The sequence below is a fragment of the Cryptosporidium bovis genome, assembly GCF_009768925.1.
Source record: "Cryptosporidium bovis isolate 45015 chromosome Unknown contig_18, whole genome shotgun sequence".
NCBI lineage: Eukaryota > Apicomplexa > Conoidasida > Eucoccidiorida > Cryptosporidiidae > Cryptosporidium > Cryptosporidium bovis.
The window spans coordinates 179,927-195,040 of record NW_027125013.1 but is presented as its reverse complement, the minus strand read 5'-3'; the positions used below and the strand labels follow the sequence as shown (position 1 = coordinate 195,040).

General features: G+C 31.4%; 7 protein-coding genes across 7 annotated transcripts; 3 read left to right on the top strand and 4 right to left on the bottom strand.

Annotated features, from left to right (window-relative positions):
- Nucleotides 1-356: 356 nt before the first annotated feature.
- On the top strand, nt 357-1,334 carry FG379_000951 (replication factor C like AAA+ ATpase; the record flags this gene model as incomplete). Its single annotated transcript, XM_067326361.1, has 1 exon — nt 357-1,334. The coding sequence occupies one exon, from the start codon at nt 357-359 to the stop codon at nt 1,332-1,334; it is 978 nt and encodes a 325-aa protein (XP_067184569.1).
- A 227-nt stretch (nt 1,335-1,561) lies between these two features.
- On the top strand, nt 1,562-2,293 carry FG379_000949 (U1 small nuclear ribonucleoprotein c like finger; the record flags this gene model as incomplete). Its single annotated transcript, XM_067326359.1, has 1 exon — nt 1,562-2,293. The coding sequence occupies one exon, from the start codon at nt 1,562-1,564 to the stop codon at nt 2,291-2,293; it is 732 nt and encodes a 243-aa protein (XP_067184567.1).
- A 739-nt stretch (nt 2,294-3,032) lies between these two features.
- FG379_000948 (uncharacterized protein) lies at nt 3,033-3,690 on the top strand (the record flags this gene model as incomplete). Its single annotated transcript, XM_067326358.1, has 2 exons — nt 3,033-3,110; nt 3,166-3,690. 2 exons carry the CDS (start codon nt 3,033-3,035, stop codon nt 3,688-3,690), a joined length of 603 nt encoding a protein of 200 aa, XP_067184566.1.
- A 1,367-nt stretch (nt 3,691-5,057) lies between these two features.
- On the bottom strand, nt 5,058-8,993 carry FG379_000947 (pyrophosphate-dependent 6-phosphofructokinase; the record flags this gene model as incomplete). The annotated part of the gene is made up of 1 exon (XM_067326357.1): nt 5,058-8,993. One exon carries the CDS (start codon nt 8,991-8,993, stop codon nt 5,058-5,060), a length of 3,936 nt encoding a protein of 1,311 aa, XP_067184565.1.
- A 434-nt stretch (nt 8,994-9,427) lies between these two features.
- On the bottom strand, nt 9,428-11,827 carry FG379_000946 (uncharacterized protein; the record flags this gene model as incomplete). Its single annotated transcript, XM_067326356.1, has 1 exon — nt 9,428-11,827. The coding sequence occupies one exon, from the start codon at nt 11,825-11,827 to the stop codon at nt 9,428-9,430; it is 2,400 nt and encodes a 799-aa protein (XP_067184564.1).
- Nucleotides 11,828-12,414: 587 nt separating this feature from the next.
- FG379_000945 (uncharacterized protein) lies at nt 12,415-12,804 on the bottom strand (the record flags this gene model as incomplete). Its single annotated transcript, XM_067326355.1, has 2 exons — nt 12,415-12,597; nt 12,652-12,804. 2 exons carry the CDS (start codon nt 12,802-12,804, stop codon nt 12,415-12,417), a joined length of 336 nt encoding a protein of 111 aa, XP_067184563.1.
- Nucleotides 12,805-13,117: 313 nt separating this feature from the next.
- On the bottom strand, nt 13,118-15,055 carry FG379_000944 (uncharacterized protein; the record flags this gene model as incomplete). Its single annotated transcript, XM_067326354.1, has 1 exon — nt 13,118-15,055. The coding sequence occupies one exon, from the start codon at nt 15,053-15,055 to the stop codon at nt 13,118-13,120; it is 1,938 nt and encodes a 645-aa protein (XP_067184562.1).
- Between the last annotated feature and the right edge of the window lie 59 nt (nt 15,056-15,114).

The window sequence follows — 15,114 nt, the reverse complement described above, 5'->3', positions numbered from 1 at the left end:
TATATGTAATAATACTTGAGATAGAGAATTAGTGATATAAGTCAGACAAAAGACAAAAGATTCGCTGTGGGGTATGCTTTTGTTTTGACACTCCGTATTTTTTGTTTGCCTAGGTTGTTAAATGACAGATTTATGAGTTTTTTTCAAACAATTACTTAATGATACAATAGAAAGCATGTTGGCGCTGAAATTTAATTGTGGTACCTAACACTTAACTATCAAGGAAACATATCAAAACAGGTGAAGCAGTAGCACGAAACAAGATAATTTTAATAAAACAAGGAAGATATATATAGTTTGGTCAGGCGGATATTACATATTAGGGGTTTTTCTGAGTAGTATTGAATGAGTTTAAGATGGAAACACAGATATGGATAGAAAAATATCGTCCAAAAATACTGAATGAGATGGTTGGAAATGAGGAAGTATTATCACGCCTAAAAGTACTTTCAAGACAGGGAAATATGCCAAATTTACTGTTGTCTGGACCACCTGGGACTGGAAAGACGACAAGCATACATTGTTTGGCAGCAGAGTTATTAGGGAATAAATATGGAAGGGCCGTATTGGAGTTGAATGCATCAGATGATAGGGGAATAGATGTTGTTAGAGATAGGATTAAGACATTTGCTAGAGAGAAAATAGACCTTCCAGAAGGGAGACATAAAATAGTAATACTGGATGAGGTTGATAGTATGACTGATGCTGCTCAACAAGCGCTTAGAAGATTAATGGAGGTATACTCCGATAGTACGCGTTTTGCTTTGGCTTGTAATCAATCTACAAAAATTATTGAACCTATACAGAGCAGATGTGCAATCATAAGATACTCGAAATTAACTGACGAGCAAATAAAAAGTAGATTATTTGAGATTATAAAGATGGAAAACGTTCCATATGTTGATTCTGGAATAGAAACTCTTATATTTACCGCAGATGGTGATATGAGGGTTGCTATTAATAACCTACAGGCAGCATATCACGGATTTTCAATAATATCGAGAGATAATGTATTGAAGGTTTCAGATATTCCTTCCCCACAAAAAATCAAGGCAATTTTAGATTCATGTGTCAATTGCAATTGGAGACTTGCCCATTCGATATCACAAGAACTATTTAGTAATGGATATTCTCCATTAGATATCGTTATAACAATGAGGAATGTTCTTAAGAGGTATCAAATGCAGGAAAATGGCATTTTGGAGTTTTTAAAGGAGGTAGGTAGATGTCACTTTACTATGCTTGATGGATGCCCGACTCCTCTTCAACTTGACAAATTACTTGGCCAGTTGTGTTTTATATCCGCAAAACTTGGACTGAGTCAATCTAATTGACATTATTATTGTTTATGCTTAATTAATGCATTCTATCCAATTAATTTTATACTAACTGACTAAATTATTTAATTTTATATACTTCTTTTTTTACTTTATTTATTTCACACACAACCCTTGTTCTTGTAAGGTGCCGAAATAAAATACAACAGTTGACTCGGCGCCGAAACTTGTTTTTACCTATAAATGTTGACATACTGAACATTTAGTTATATTTCCGTTAATAAATGAGTAGAAATGAGAGAGTAAGTAATAAACATTACTGTGATATATGTAGAATATGGATAGAAAATCATCCCAATAACATTAGAGCTCACCAAGAAGGGGGAAGACATAGATATAATCAGAGAAAATACTTTAAAAGCGAAAGTTACAAGGAAGCACAAAACAAGAAAAGACAAGATGAGATCCAAGAGGAATTGCAAAAAATGAGTGGTGGGGCAACAAAAGTTGGGGAAGGTGTTAGAAAGTCTATTCAAAAGCCAAGAATCAATCAAAACATTAAATTTAAAAACAATGCATTTATTCCGCAAAACAGTATTGATTCAACACAAAGTCGCGACAGGTTAGAAACTCCTGATAAAGGATGTTGTTCCAGAGAAATATGTAATATCAATAACTATTTAGGTTATAGCTACGCTTCAGAGAATAGCAGCAAATCCCAGGAGGTTCGTATTGGTGAATGGGAGGAGGTTAAAAGGGGCGAATCTATGTTTAACGGTGACACTTCTGACAATTATATAAAAAATCCCTTTATTAGTTATAATAACGATAAAGGAATTGAAATTAGAAACAATGCCGTATCAATGTTTAATTCTGGTTTCATTGGAAGTGATGAATACGAAGGGTTTCATCTTAATAATAACTTAAATTGTGACTCAAACAAGGGTTCTAAACAAAAAATACAAGTTAAATTCAATTCCAGAAAACTACCCTCTCAGTCTTTTAGGAGTTTATAACTAACGAATACATTATAGATGTTTAAAGGTTACGATTATAATTCGGAGTTAAGAGGAATGCTACTTAAGTTTTACATGTTGCTATTTTTAAGTCTTTTTAACTACTTTGTACAGATTCGTTTCCACTATAAATCTATAGATACTTCGAAGTCAATTTATAATATATCATCAACGACTTCGCCTGATCTCAAAAATGATGTATTTTCTCCTACAAACAATGTTATGCACACTCTGGCAATTATTATATATATCTGGATTCTGAGTAAAGGCTACTGGTGTGAGGAAATGCTTCAGTACTAGAAATAATAACGCTGATTTTTACTAATGTATTGTTTATTTATTTTGTATCACCCTCAAAAACGAATTAGTATTAATCTATTTGCTCATTGTTTTATTCTTCAATTCGTTTCAAAATCTAAAAATAGTTAATATTGCTGCACTAGCTTTAAATCACTCAAGCATACTTAAATGTAAAAGGCGCCACGTTCCCATTATGATATATTAGTTCTAAATCTGGGCACCCAAAAAGAGGTAGAATATAAAAGATAAAGTATAATAAAACTGCATTGACTAGGTAAAAGCAACTGTTGTATTTATAGTGACAACGACTAATAAGTGATTTGTGTTTATGGGAAGAAGGTATTACCTGTTTGTGAAGTATTTTGGACAAGTTGTAATAAGGTATAACTAGGGTTTAACTTGATTTTTCTTTATAATAAACTTGAATAAATTTTTTAAGATGAATTATCAGTCGCTAAAAATTGATGAGCTTAAAGAGTTGCTTAAGGAGAAAGGGTTGAGCGTAGTGGGAAGAAAGGTAAGTTTTGCCGTTACCATATTTTATGAATGTAAACTAATTAAAATTACTACAGCAACAATTGATTCAAGCTCTTATTATTCATGATAGTCAAAACAATGTAAACAATTCTTCTTTTACTGATGACTCAAGCCTATGTTCCGCGAATAAAGAAGGTAGTAGTGTTAATAATAAAGATGCTGATAAAATAGAAGAAAATTCAGGTAATAAAGTTGAACAGGAAATGAAAACAAACAAAAGCGAATTGAATACTGAATTGAGCAACAAAATAAAACCTACAATATGCATTAATGATGTAAATCAATTAACTGAGCAAGAAAGAATTGAATTAAGGAGACAAAAATTCGGCATATGTGAATCTTTAACAGAAGACCAGAAACGCCTTGCAAGGATGAAAAGATTTGGGTTTAGATCTGAAAGTGATAAGCTAAGACTGAGAAGAGAACGATTTGGAATGATTTCTGAGTCTGACAAAATCAGACAGAGAAAAGAAAGGTTTGGTACTATATCAAAGGCAGTCGATTCAGAACACGAAAAGAAGATTCAAGCAAGAAAACTAAGATTCGGACTCAAGCCGTAATTATGTACATTAATTAAAAGCTTTAGTTTTATCTGATATAGCTATACTATCTAATAGAAATGATGTACTATATGCATTTTCTTTTCGTCCAATAGTTATCATTCCCAAATACATTCTATTACTCTTCTGAGCAATTTGCAGTCGAGAATAGATTTGTAATAATTTTAAGAATAGTTGTACAGAGTACAAGCGTAGAAATGAGGAGGGATTAATTTAATTAGGTGATTTTTTCGTAAAATAAATAACATTGCCTTTTCAACGATAAAATAAAGTCATGCAGGCCATAAATATACATGACAGGGAGACATAAGGGCTTAGTCTGTCCCCAATTACTGCCATTTTTCCAAGTATTCCAAGAAACCCTGTTTTCTTATTGTCAATTATTCCCGGTATCTTTGGTCTTAAATAGGAACACGTGCAAATTGAGAGCAGAATGACAACAATCATGCTTTGGAAATTAAATAAAGCCGACATGTTATTTTATTACACGCGAATCCCACACCTTTATAGTAGAAGCTTGAGAAAATATCAATAAAATTCCCTTGATAGATAAAATAACTGACTCGAGAATAGATTGACTAACAGCAAAACAATAAAAGAAAGCCACTCGGACAATAACAATATTTCTCGCTCACTACTCAATAAATACAGAGTCCCCGCCTCATGAGAGCCGTCATAACAAAGAAAACCCAGGTTTACCTTTATTATAAATTCAAAAAAGGTACCCGTGACTGGTTGAGGCAACGCTCAACTGTAACCGAGTGGAGTCATTAAAGGTTTAGGATGAGCAACCTGATATATTGCACTTTGGAGTACAGATATATAACAGCTGTCCATTGCAAGGCTGCAGCCCCTAGAGTCGCCTCTGTGGAGACAAAGGTGCCTTGTGGGATAATGAAGTTCGTACCGCCGGAGGCTGGAAACAGAGCACGGAAAAGAACTCACTGTAGTACGGTGTGAGGATAGCAGCAGTTATATGACTTCGAGGCCGCCTAATATGTCCTGGTTCCCAGACTAAATTATTTTTGATTTGTAGTACGCTTCTAGTGAAACTGCATGTGGCAATACACCTCATTTATATATAACACCTTAACAATTGAGTGAAAACTGGGCGCATTCCGAAATAAAGGTATAAGCCATCTATTTTAGTTTTTTTTTATAGAGGTTTGTTGAAAGTGACAATTTCGCCATACATATAAACTTATCAAATAGATATATAGTGTCCTGTGTATAAATACATAAACTCCTGTTATTTTGTCTCGAAGGTTCCAAATATAGAATTACAGATTTGCTGTTAACATTACCTCCATATTACACCATTGCAAGTTAGCTATGTTAATCTTCAGATATTTTTCATTACACTAAAACTAACTTTGTTTGTATTTTTTTGTTAAGGTGTTATTCACGCAATTATAGTCATCTAAGACTTTAATGGACATTTGCACTGCTCTAAGTTGGGAAATGGTTGCTTCTAATACTTCTTTACCAATACCAAATTGGCAGGAGTTTTTAATATCAAGTAAAAGATCGTTTAATTCTTTGATATTTCTGGTGTACAAATACTCTTTTTCTAAAAGTGAATTATTTACATTATTTTTAAATGCTCCTGTAAATTGAATGGGGCCTGAATTAATGTAAGCATTGTTAAATTCCCAATATTTAATATTGTCCATCAGGTAGTTAAAACTGTAGTCAGTATTTAAGTTGATTTTATTTAATCTACAAACCAATTCATAGTTAAATCTTGAAGACATTTTTGGTGTGCCTTTCTCTGATTGATAAAACGAATTTAAATTGTAGTTTTCAATGTGTTTATCAATGAAATTGATTGTTAATAAATCTGTAATCGGAATCGCATACATTTTCCATTCTTCTATATTGTCCAATGTACCTTTAATACCAGTCATATAACCACCTATGATATTGTTTTGAATAATTCTACCAGCTAGACAACCGTAAGAATATCCGATATTGCAATCGTATTCAGAAGGAAAACATGATTTAACTTGATCAGTAAAGGTGAAACAAACAGGATTCATTGATCCAGCAAATTTGTTTTGCGATTTTCTGTGAATTAACTCTCTTTGAACTAAATTTGAAATTATTATTTCAGTGGGAACATTATCCATATCTTTTTCAAATATTAGTTTTTTTAATATTCTTTCATCAATATTATTGAATATACTTTTAAAGTTATCAATAACTTTTTTCTCAAATCTAGTTAAATTCGGAATATTGTCAAAACAACCAAATACAGATTTACTTTCTGAAACAGATTCGTGCAAATACCGATACTTTGAAATCATTCTTCTGTATTCTTTAGTTGGATATATTTGGTCAAATAATCCTTCAGATATTATTACACCACCAAAGTTTTTTCCCTCCTTACTTTTCATACATATGACATCACACACTTCAGTAACTATGTCATCCAACGTAACTCCAAACGATTCTGTTTCGTAACAAATTAGTCTCGAGTGCTCGTTTATATATCTTTCTGGGATAATTACCATATTTGGTTGAGTTTGTAGTCCAACCTCAAGTGCCAAATTTGATGTTTTAGGCCCACATACTCTCATGAAATACCAATACTTTGTTGCAGATGCTGAGTCAGTTAGTAAGTTGCCAACCAAAGTTGAAATTGACTTAGATACTGAATCAAATCCAAGACAAACGTCCATCATTGGATGCAATATACTATTCTCAATGCAAACAGGGACAAAAACTACTGGAATTTCTTTCATATTTAATGAAGCATATGATAAACATAATAATTTCTCTGAAATTCTTGCACTAAATGTGCATGCAACATTGTCTCCCAAAATAGCTATGGCATTAAGTTCAAAACTATTAATTATCTTCATTAGATAATCATCATCTACTGAATAATTGTAAAAATCATCAAATTGTTCTGAATTTGAAACATAAGTATCATATATACAGTTTGAACTGCTTAATGAGTTTCCACTCTCCTCCAAAGAAACGAATTCTGCTCTAGATGGAACTCTAAAGCCTCCCAAATTAATATTCGCACTGCCGTTATTATTCTGGTCGAGTTTAACTTTAAATGCTCTGCCCTTAACGAAATCGTATATAGTTGGAAAAACAAAGAGATGTTTTAAATCAACTAAATTATCTATAAGTCCATTAACCACATTTTGTACACCAGGGGTTGTTTTGTTGGATAATATAATGCCAATGCACTCCTTTTTAGCTGTTCCAGTGATTAAATTGCTAGATATTGTTGAAGTTACAGTTGTAGTTACTGTAGTTGTAGTCGTGGTTGATTTAGTAGTTGTAACCGAGGAAGAATTTGAAGAACTATATTCAAATGTCTTGTCATGTTTAGTTTCGTAATTACAGCCAAAATTTATATCCTCTGCAAAGTACAACGTCTTATTGTTGTGCTTACCTATCTGAAAGGGAAGATTTCTCTCAATAACTCCAACAAATTCCCTATCTTTTGAAGAAAAATCTCTATATTCATAAAATCTGGCCGTCTTTGATGTTAATATTTTTGATACTTGGATCCGTTCACTGCTTCTCAAGGCAGAAAGATTCGAGCAATTATTTGATGAACAGCCTTCTTTAGATAGAAGGTCTTCTGCCTTTGGAGGAACAAGCATATAGTTAGTTATATTAGAATTAGGTCCTTCAAATTGAATTGGACCTGGATTCCTGTAATGGTCGTTGTATTTCCATTCTGATTTAACTTGGGCATAGGCCTTGTATGCCTGGCCATTTAGATCTACAAGATATTTCTTAATTACGGGAACTGACTTGCCTTTCCTAAGTTCAATATTCATCATATACGTAAGTGGGCAACCAGCTGGTTCCCATTCTTTTGGATGACCTGATAAGTTTCTCACAATTGCCATGTAACCATTACGTTTGTTATCTACAAGGGCAGCTGCAGTGTTTCCAAGTGCAAAACAATAATTTGCGTCAAAGTTTGATGGAAGAGTACATCGCCCTTCGTATCCAAAATAATGCGTTCTAACGTTATTAAATAAATAAGATTTTCCCATGCTAGATAGTTTTTCCTTGGCCATATACACGAGTAATTCTTCTGTTGCAATTTTAGCTACTTGAACATTGCCATGTGGATCCCTCTCTAGAAGTAACTGTTTTTGAACATCCATAGGTAATTCTAAAAATAGCGTCTTCATATCATCGCTTAGATTAGATATAATTTGATCTCTTTCATTTGTTGTTAACAGTATTCTATTTAACTCTTTAATGAGAACTTCAAACTCTGGAATGAATTCAATAAGCCCTTCTGGAAGCAATATAATACCATATCTCTTTCCACTAGTTTCTCTTTTAATAACCATTTCGATTATTTCATCTACAATAGACATTAATGATCTATTCTCTTTTTTTATCTCCTCACCTATAAGTATTAAATTTGAACGAATTTGGAGTCCGCATTCTAAAGTAATGTGAGAAGCCGATCTACCCATTAATCTCACGAAATAGTATCTATTTTTTTCTGTGATTAATGCATTTATTATGTTTCCTAATTCTTCACTGTATGTTTTTATTGCAGTGTCGTATCCAAATGAGGTTTCTATTACATCATTTTTGAGGTCGCCGTCTATTGTTTTTGGGCAGCCAACAACTACTGTGGAACACGAATTCTTTTCAAAGTACTCAGCAAGTATCGCTGCATTTGTATTTGAATCGTCACCACCAACAACAACTAATCCATGAAGGCCTAACTTATTGCAAACCTCCATAGATGCTTTCTTCTGTTCTTCAGTCTCTATTTTATTCCTACCGGAGCATATTATATCGAATCCGCCTTGATTTAATATTGTATTTATATTTTCCTGAGTAAGTTCCTTGTATCTTTCTGTGTAAATTCCCTCAGGACCCCCAATGAATCCGAAAAGTTGACTGCTCTGATTGCAAAGTTTAATGTACGACATTAAACCTGCAATTACATTGTGCCCTCCAGAGGCTTGTCCGCCTGATAGTACAACACCTAATCTTCTAGCAGGATACTTCCTCCAAGACTGGCTCCCATCAGAAATAGCCTCAAACTTAACAAAATTATTGTTATGAGTGAGTGGAAAAAACTCTGACATGTCTTCCTGTCTCATATTTTCTGACTTGAAATTTGCAACCTCCTTTGCTATAACAGGGGACCTCAGTGTCATAGGTAAACAAGGATCCCATTTTCTCCTGTAGTTTTGAATACTTGAATGGCATACATTCAGATCAGATACTAAGGTCATTGGAGCATTGCTGTAACTATTCACTCCCTTTGTTCTTCTTAATTCTGTTTGTTTCTGCGTCATTGTTAATGCTTGCAGTAATAATGTTGGCAATAACTCAAAGATACTGTTAAACTAAGTCAATATTCCAGATTTAAAAAAGAAAATTCCTTTAATTTACTTTTTTATTGGCTTTCCTATATAAGGTTAAGTCAAATTGTTTATTTCGAGAGAAATCAAACAAAAAAACACTTTTATAATGGAAAAGAAACTGTTGCAAAAGTATGCTCGGTTTAACACTCTTTATTTATATACTTATCTTTCCCTGTGTATACAGCTATTTATTTTCACTTACAATCCTCCTTTTTTCTACTACTTTTATTACTAATACATCAAACCCACAAACTAATTTTAAGTTTACCACTTGAACATGCAGGAAACTCGGAATAGGGAAAACAAATAAAACAAGTGGCGGGGCGGGTTTGCTGTGTAACAGTGGTATTTATTAGTATAACCTATTAAAGTTTATGAATAATATTATCAAAAATAACTTTGATTTCATTACAGTCGTACTTGAGAAAGTGTTTTTTTGTGGGAGAAATATTGTTAATTTTCTCGTAAATTTTTCTATATTGTGTTGTTATGTATGAGTATATGTGAGTCAGTATTTCTTTTTTAATTGCTTTATCTTGAATTCTTTCGACATTTGGGAACGGTATGGTGCCAAAACGTAGTATTGTATCAACAAATTGGTCTAAAATCACTTGTGATAGCTTTATCAGGGGTTCTTGTTCGCTTTCTCCCCTTAGGTTGTCTTCCGAACCGGTTTTATCTGAGTCTAAGCTATGTTCAAAGGTAGAAATGTTGGTTTTGAAATTATTTTTAGAAGAAAGTTCACCTATTAATTCTTTAAATCTATATCTTCTGTTGAATTCCTCTGTTGTAAATTCAATGAGATGATCTTTTTCGTCATTAATAACCTTTTTGATGATATCTGTGTGTTTACTTATATACTTAAGCATATTATTATACTGTATCATATTGTTACAAAGATATCCTATATTGTTTATTTTAATAATAGAAGTCAGTGGTGTCTTTTCTGGAGACACTGAAACGCTACATATCACATTTAGCATTGGATTTATAAATGAATCTAACATTGAGGATAATGTTGGATTAATTTCATTACCAGTTAAACTACTTGAAGTGTCTATATAGTCATTCTCCATAGTATACAAAATATCTCTTAGCAAAGTAGACCATTCCATAACAAGCAATGAAATAGATAAGTCTTCTGTAATAATATCATCTATTCTACGTAAAACATTTTCCTTTACAAGTTCGGCATATACAAAGTACTGTGCTATTGCCTCCTCTTTGAGATCTCTAAACTTTTGTATTAGTAAGGGAGTGGAAAGAGTATAATTATCATTGCTATTATATTTTGGCAAGAGCTTAAACATTGGAGTTATTTTATTAATATGATTATCAATTAAGTGTGCAATCTTTATACCAATAGTAATGCCTGTTTTTAATGCAGTTAGATTGCCAAAGTGATGAATTGAATCTGGTCTCGATGTTTGAGGAGGATGAAATTGACGTAGAATATCTCTGATTGCACCTGAAAATGGAACACAGAGAACCGAGGTTATTATATTGAGAAAGTTTCGAGAGAAATATTCAATTTTATCCTTGTCTTTTATATTTTTAAATGTAGCATAAATATTACCGTTATATTCAAAATTTTGTTCAAATACGCAATAATCATTGTACTCATAAGAAAGAGCTTTCTTTAGAAATTCCGACTCTACAGATATACCACACACATTTATCCATTCAAACAAAGTGGACAAATATTCTAAAATATTAGATAGATGATTGCCATTAATGTCATTACCTATATTGTTCACTGAAATACCTTGACCTATTATATTATTGAATCTATATTCCAAATACTTCGATCGTGATTCCATTATATTAAACAATAAAGAACTATATGATTCTTTGTGGTACTTCATTAATATATCAGTTGAATCCAAAAAACATTTGTTTTCAAATATCCCTTCTTCTAATTGATCAAAAAATTCATTAGGTGAATTTGAATTAATTTTTTCTATAAGTGTTGAAGTAATTTCGTCAGCTGTTTGATTTCTTTTGTATTCTAAATCCAATATTAATGCTCTTAAATTCATTATTATATTTGGTATCATGTTCGAATATTCTGAATTATCGCATAATTCAGAGATGCCTGAGTTCATTTCTGCAATATTTTCACTATTTCCATTATTTGAATAAAGCTTCTTTTCTTTGTTTTCTGTGTTGTTTTCGTATTTATTTTCTAACATAGATATTAGCCTCTTTGAATTCGTTTCGCTAATTAAGCACTTGTTATAGATAGAGACAATAGACCTTAAAAAATCCGGTGTAGATGTAATATTCGATCTCATGCTCTTAATATCACTTACAAATGATGTACTTAAACCAGATAAAAGTGTATTGCACATATTTCTTTTCATCTCAACTATTTCTATCTCGTTCTCTATTCTTTTGAATTCATCCAATAATGGAAGTGTATATTTTTTCCAGCAATTCAATTGCCCTACTATTGAATCATTAAACAACTTTTCCGAGTTGCGAAATCCAGTATTTAGTGCCTTTAGATCGTCTATAAACGGCTTTAATGATTTAACAAGCTTCTCCGCTGTTAGTATTTGATATTTGTAAGTTGAAAATTGAAGTGATCTACAAATATTTTGACCCTTATTTTCCAATATTTCCCTCAGTAATCCAGTAGTCATCTCATCATTTGAATCCAATGCTAATAAACCATTTAATAAGTCTTCATTTTCGCCTAGTCTCAAATCTAACACTCTTTTTAACTTCCTTTTCAAAGGATGGTCTACGCTTTCCATTCCCATATAATTAATTCTTTTAAATTCAATTTTTATGTCTATTCCCTTGTATATATTATCTCACCTTTCTAAAATACTATCAATTTCTGGAAACCATAAACCGGTACTGCTTTGAACGTGATAGTTTCTTAACTCTGTAGTCCTTAGATATATATATTATTAATAAAAGGAAATAATCACTTTTAATTACTTAAGTTGAAATATTTGATGCCTTCCCACACTAATAAATCAAACTAAATCTAAGGTATCCGTCTCTTAAACTAGCCACACTACAATAGATAAATTATGGACAATACTCTACGTCAAATATATACCTATATTGAACTCACTCGCAATTTATAGTACAGCCGATTTTTTTCCTTTGAAGCTCATACGATACTAAATAACAAATACATTACATGGTTTTGGCGCCTGAGAAGTCAGTGTCAAATGTATTTAAAAATATGTAATGATTAAATAATAAACAAAGTATTTCCTTTTCTATTAAAATGAACGATTATAACTGAATATGAACCTAAACTCTATCTTAAAAGTAAACAAGCTCTTTAATTGCTGTCTTTTGTGAAAAATGATTCACTACTCGACTAAAAAAATCAGATAATATATTGTTTCTTGGATTCCTCGTATTCTGAAAAATTTAATAGTAAACTTCTAACTGAATCATAAAGGTTGTCTTTGTTTGATTTTAGTATGTTTTCTGCTTGATTATTGCTCAAATCAAACATTTGAGAGAGTTTTTTAACATTATCAGGATCTACACTCGTTATACTTAAATTCTAATTATTTAGTAAATGGTAAATGTGAAACACCAATAGATTAAATGTACTTACCTTTAGATCCTCATCAAGTGCCTTTTTTGTAGCTAATAATTTTGACTGAATGTCGTGGTTTACTTCCAAATTTGAAGTAATTCCTTCAATTTTTAAATTTAAATCACTCAAATGTTTTTCTGTATTCTTTTTCTCAGTTTGAGCACCTTTCATATTGAATAGTATAAATCATATATGGTAGTATGACCTTCAATATACACTTATTAAGTGCCACTTCTCCCTTAGCTTATTAAGTACATGAAATACAAAAGCTTCACCTTTTTCGTTATAATTGCTATACCTTTTAAGATCAGACTGCGTTCAGCGGTAAAATCGGTATCTGAAGCAGCGACAAAAATGAAACAAGTAAAATAAATGCACACATATTCTTGAAATAAAAATAAAATTAACTAATTAAATAAGAAAATAATATCTATATTTGTTTATAAATGTTGCGGAACATGGCCCTTATTGCTAGTTTATTTCATTAATGGATAAAATCGGAAGACGGACTAAAATCAACATTGGTGCTAGGAGTGGAGTTTATATCCATAATATAATAATTAGATGGACTTGCTATTTCTGACATTTCTTTAATTTCATAATTTGTTTTTTTATTGTAATTTGGTGAAAGTGAAATATAGTCAATAATCTCTGTTTTATCTTGTAAAATGAACGAATTGTATAATGATTCGCAAATAACTTCCCTAAAATACTTCAATGCACTTGTTTTATTGTAATTATTGTCTACTCTAATCACATTAACAAACTGGAATTCGTCGTTTTGAATTGTTTCTAAAGTTGAGTTACATAGTATTTCGCTTTTGTTATTGTTTTCACTACCTTCGCCACTGCATGTTATTTTAAATACAAGTTGGTAGTTTCCAGTAGAAAGGTATAAATTATACTTGTAAGAGTTTTCTTCCGTACTAAACCACATTTTTTTTGGATTTGACCATTTTTCATTAATTTTAATCAATATATGTACTGAATTAATGGACTTGACATTCCAATTCCATTTAATGGGCACTAGTTTGTATTTGGAATCCATTTTCTTTCTGACGATATATCCAGCAATGTATTTTTCTATTGTCTCTTTTGCCAAGTATCTTGCAGATAAGATGGAATTCAATATAATATTACGTTTAATTTCAAACTTATGTAAATAAATATCTTTCCAATAGAACTGTATTATTTTTGCACTTTTTTTTCTTTTATTTGTAATATTGATAAAATATTTCTGATGGTAATATGACCATTTATAATTTAGTGGTATTGTGGTACTATCTTTTTTGCGAGAAACAACCAACTTATTTTTATTTGTATTAATATTATTTAAACCTTCGCAGCTAATATTTGAATAAATGCCATATCTAGTTAAAAAACTTCTCCAACATGCTTGAATTTGTAATGCAGATGCACTTAATACCTCAATAGGACCTATTTTCCTTAATTTGTAGTATTTTTTACACAAATACCTCCTAAAATAACATTGTATAACAATTGCTGCTAAATGAAAAAGTAGGTTAAATTTAATAAAAACAAATGCTGCTTTGTTTAATTTTGTTCCTCTGTTTTTATTTGTATTGTCAATGCTAACACCAAATATTAATTCTTTGAGTTTGTACAATTCCAGTGATACTGTTTCGAATTTATATTCATTGCAGTTGCTTGTTTTTGTTTCATCAGGAATTATTTCCAGAGATGGCAATTCTTGCTTATACAATGGTATTTTTTTTTCAATTAAGAGTTGTTTCTCTTTAACATTTACCTTGCTTATTCTCTCTTTTAAATGATCATCGGTCAAACACTGATTTTTATTATTTAATTCAGTTATTGGTTGGCTATCAACATGAAATAAACCAAAGGACAAAATATTTGGTTCTCTATTACTATTTATCCTTTCATTCTCACTCTTATCTTCAAAGCAAGATTTGTTCGTATCAATTTTAATTGAACTTATTTTTTTATCACCAAAAAATTCTAATGAAGCCCTATCTGAATTTGATATATCCCCATTATTTATTGATTCCAAGTTGTCTGTTAACTTTGTCGGAGTTTTAGAGTCAGGTATTTTAACTGTTTTCGACCTCACTAAACGAAGACCAATACTTTTTTGCGAGTAAAACTCGGACAATTGTCTATTGCTGATGTTATTGTTCACAATATTTGAATTATAACCTCTTATCATTGCATTATTTGTAATATTACCACCAATATTTAGAGATTGAAATATCTGTTGAGTTCCGTCACGACTCAATTTTCTTACAGTATTTTGTCTTTTAGTTATTGTTTCATCAAACGAATCATGTTGAAATGAGCTATGGTTTGAATTAAGCCTGTCTTCTAGTGTTATCCTCACTCTATTTGGCCTTCTTAAACTTTCATTTGAGCCAAAGTTTCTCTGGTAAAAACGACTAAACATATTGTTTTTTTCGTGCCTACCTCTTTCTGTTGTTTTTGATTTAATATAATTATTCGTTT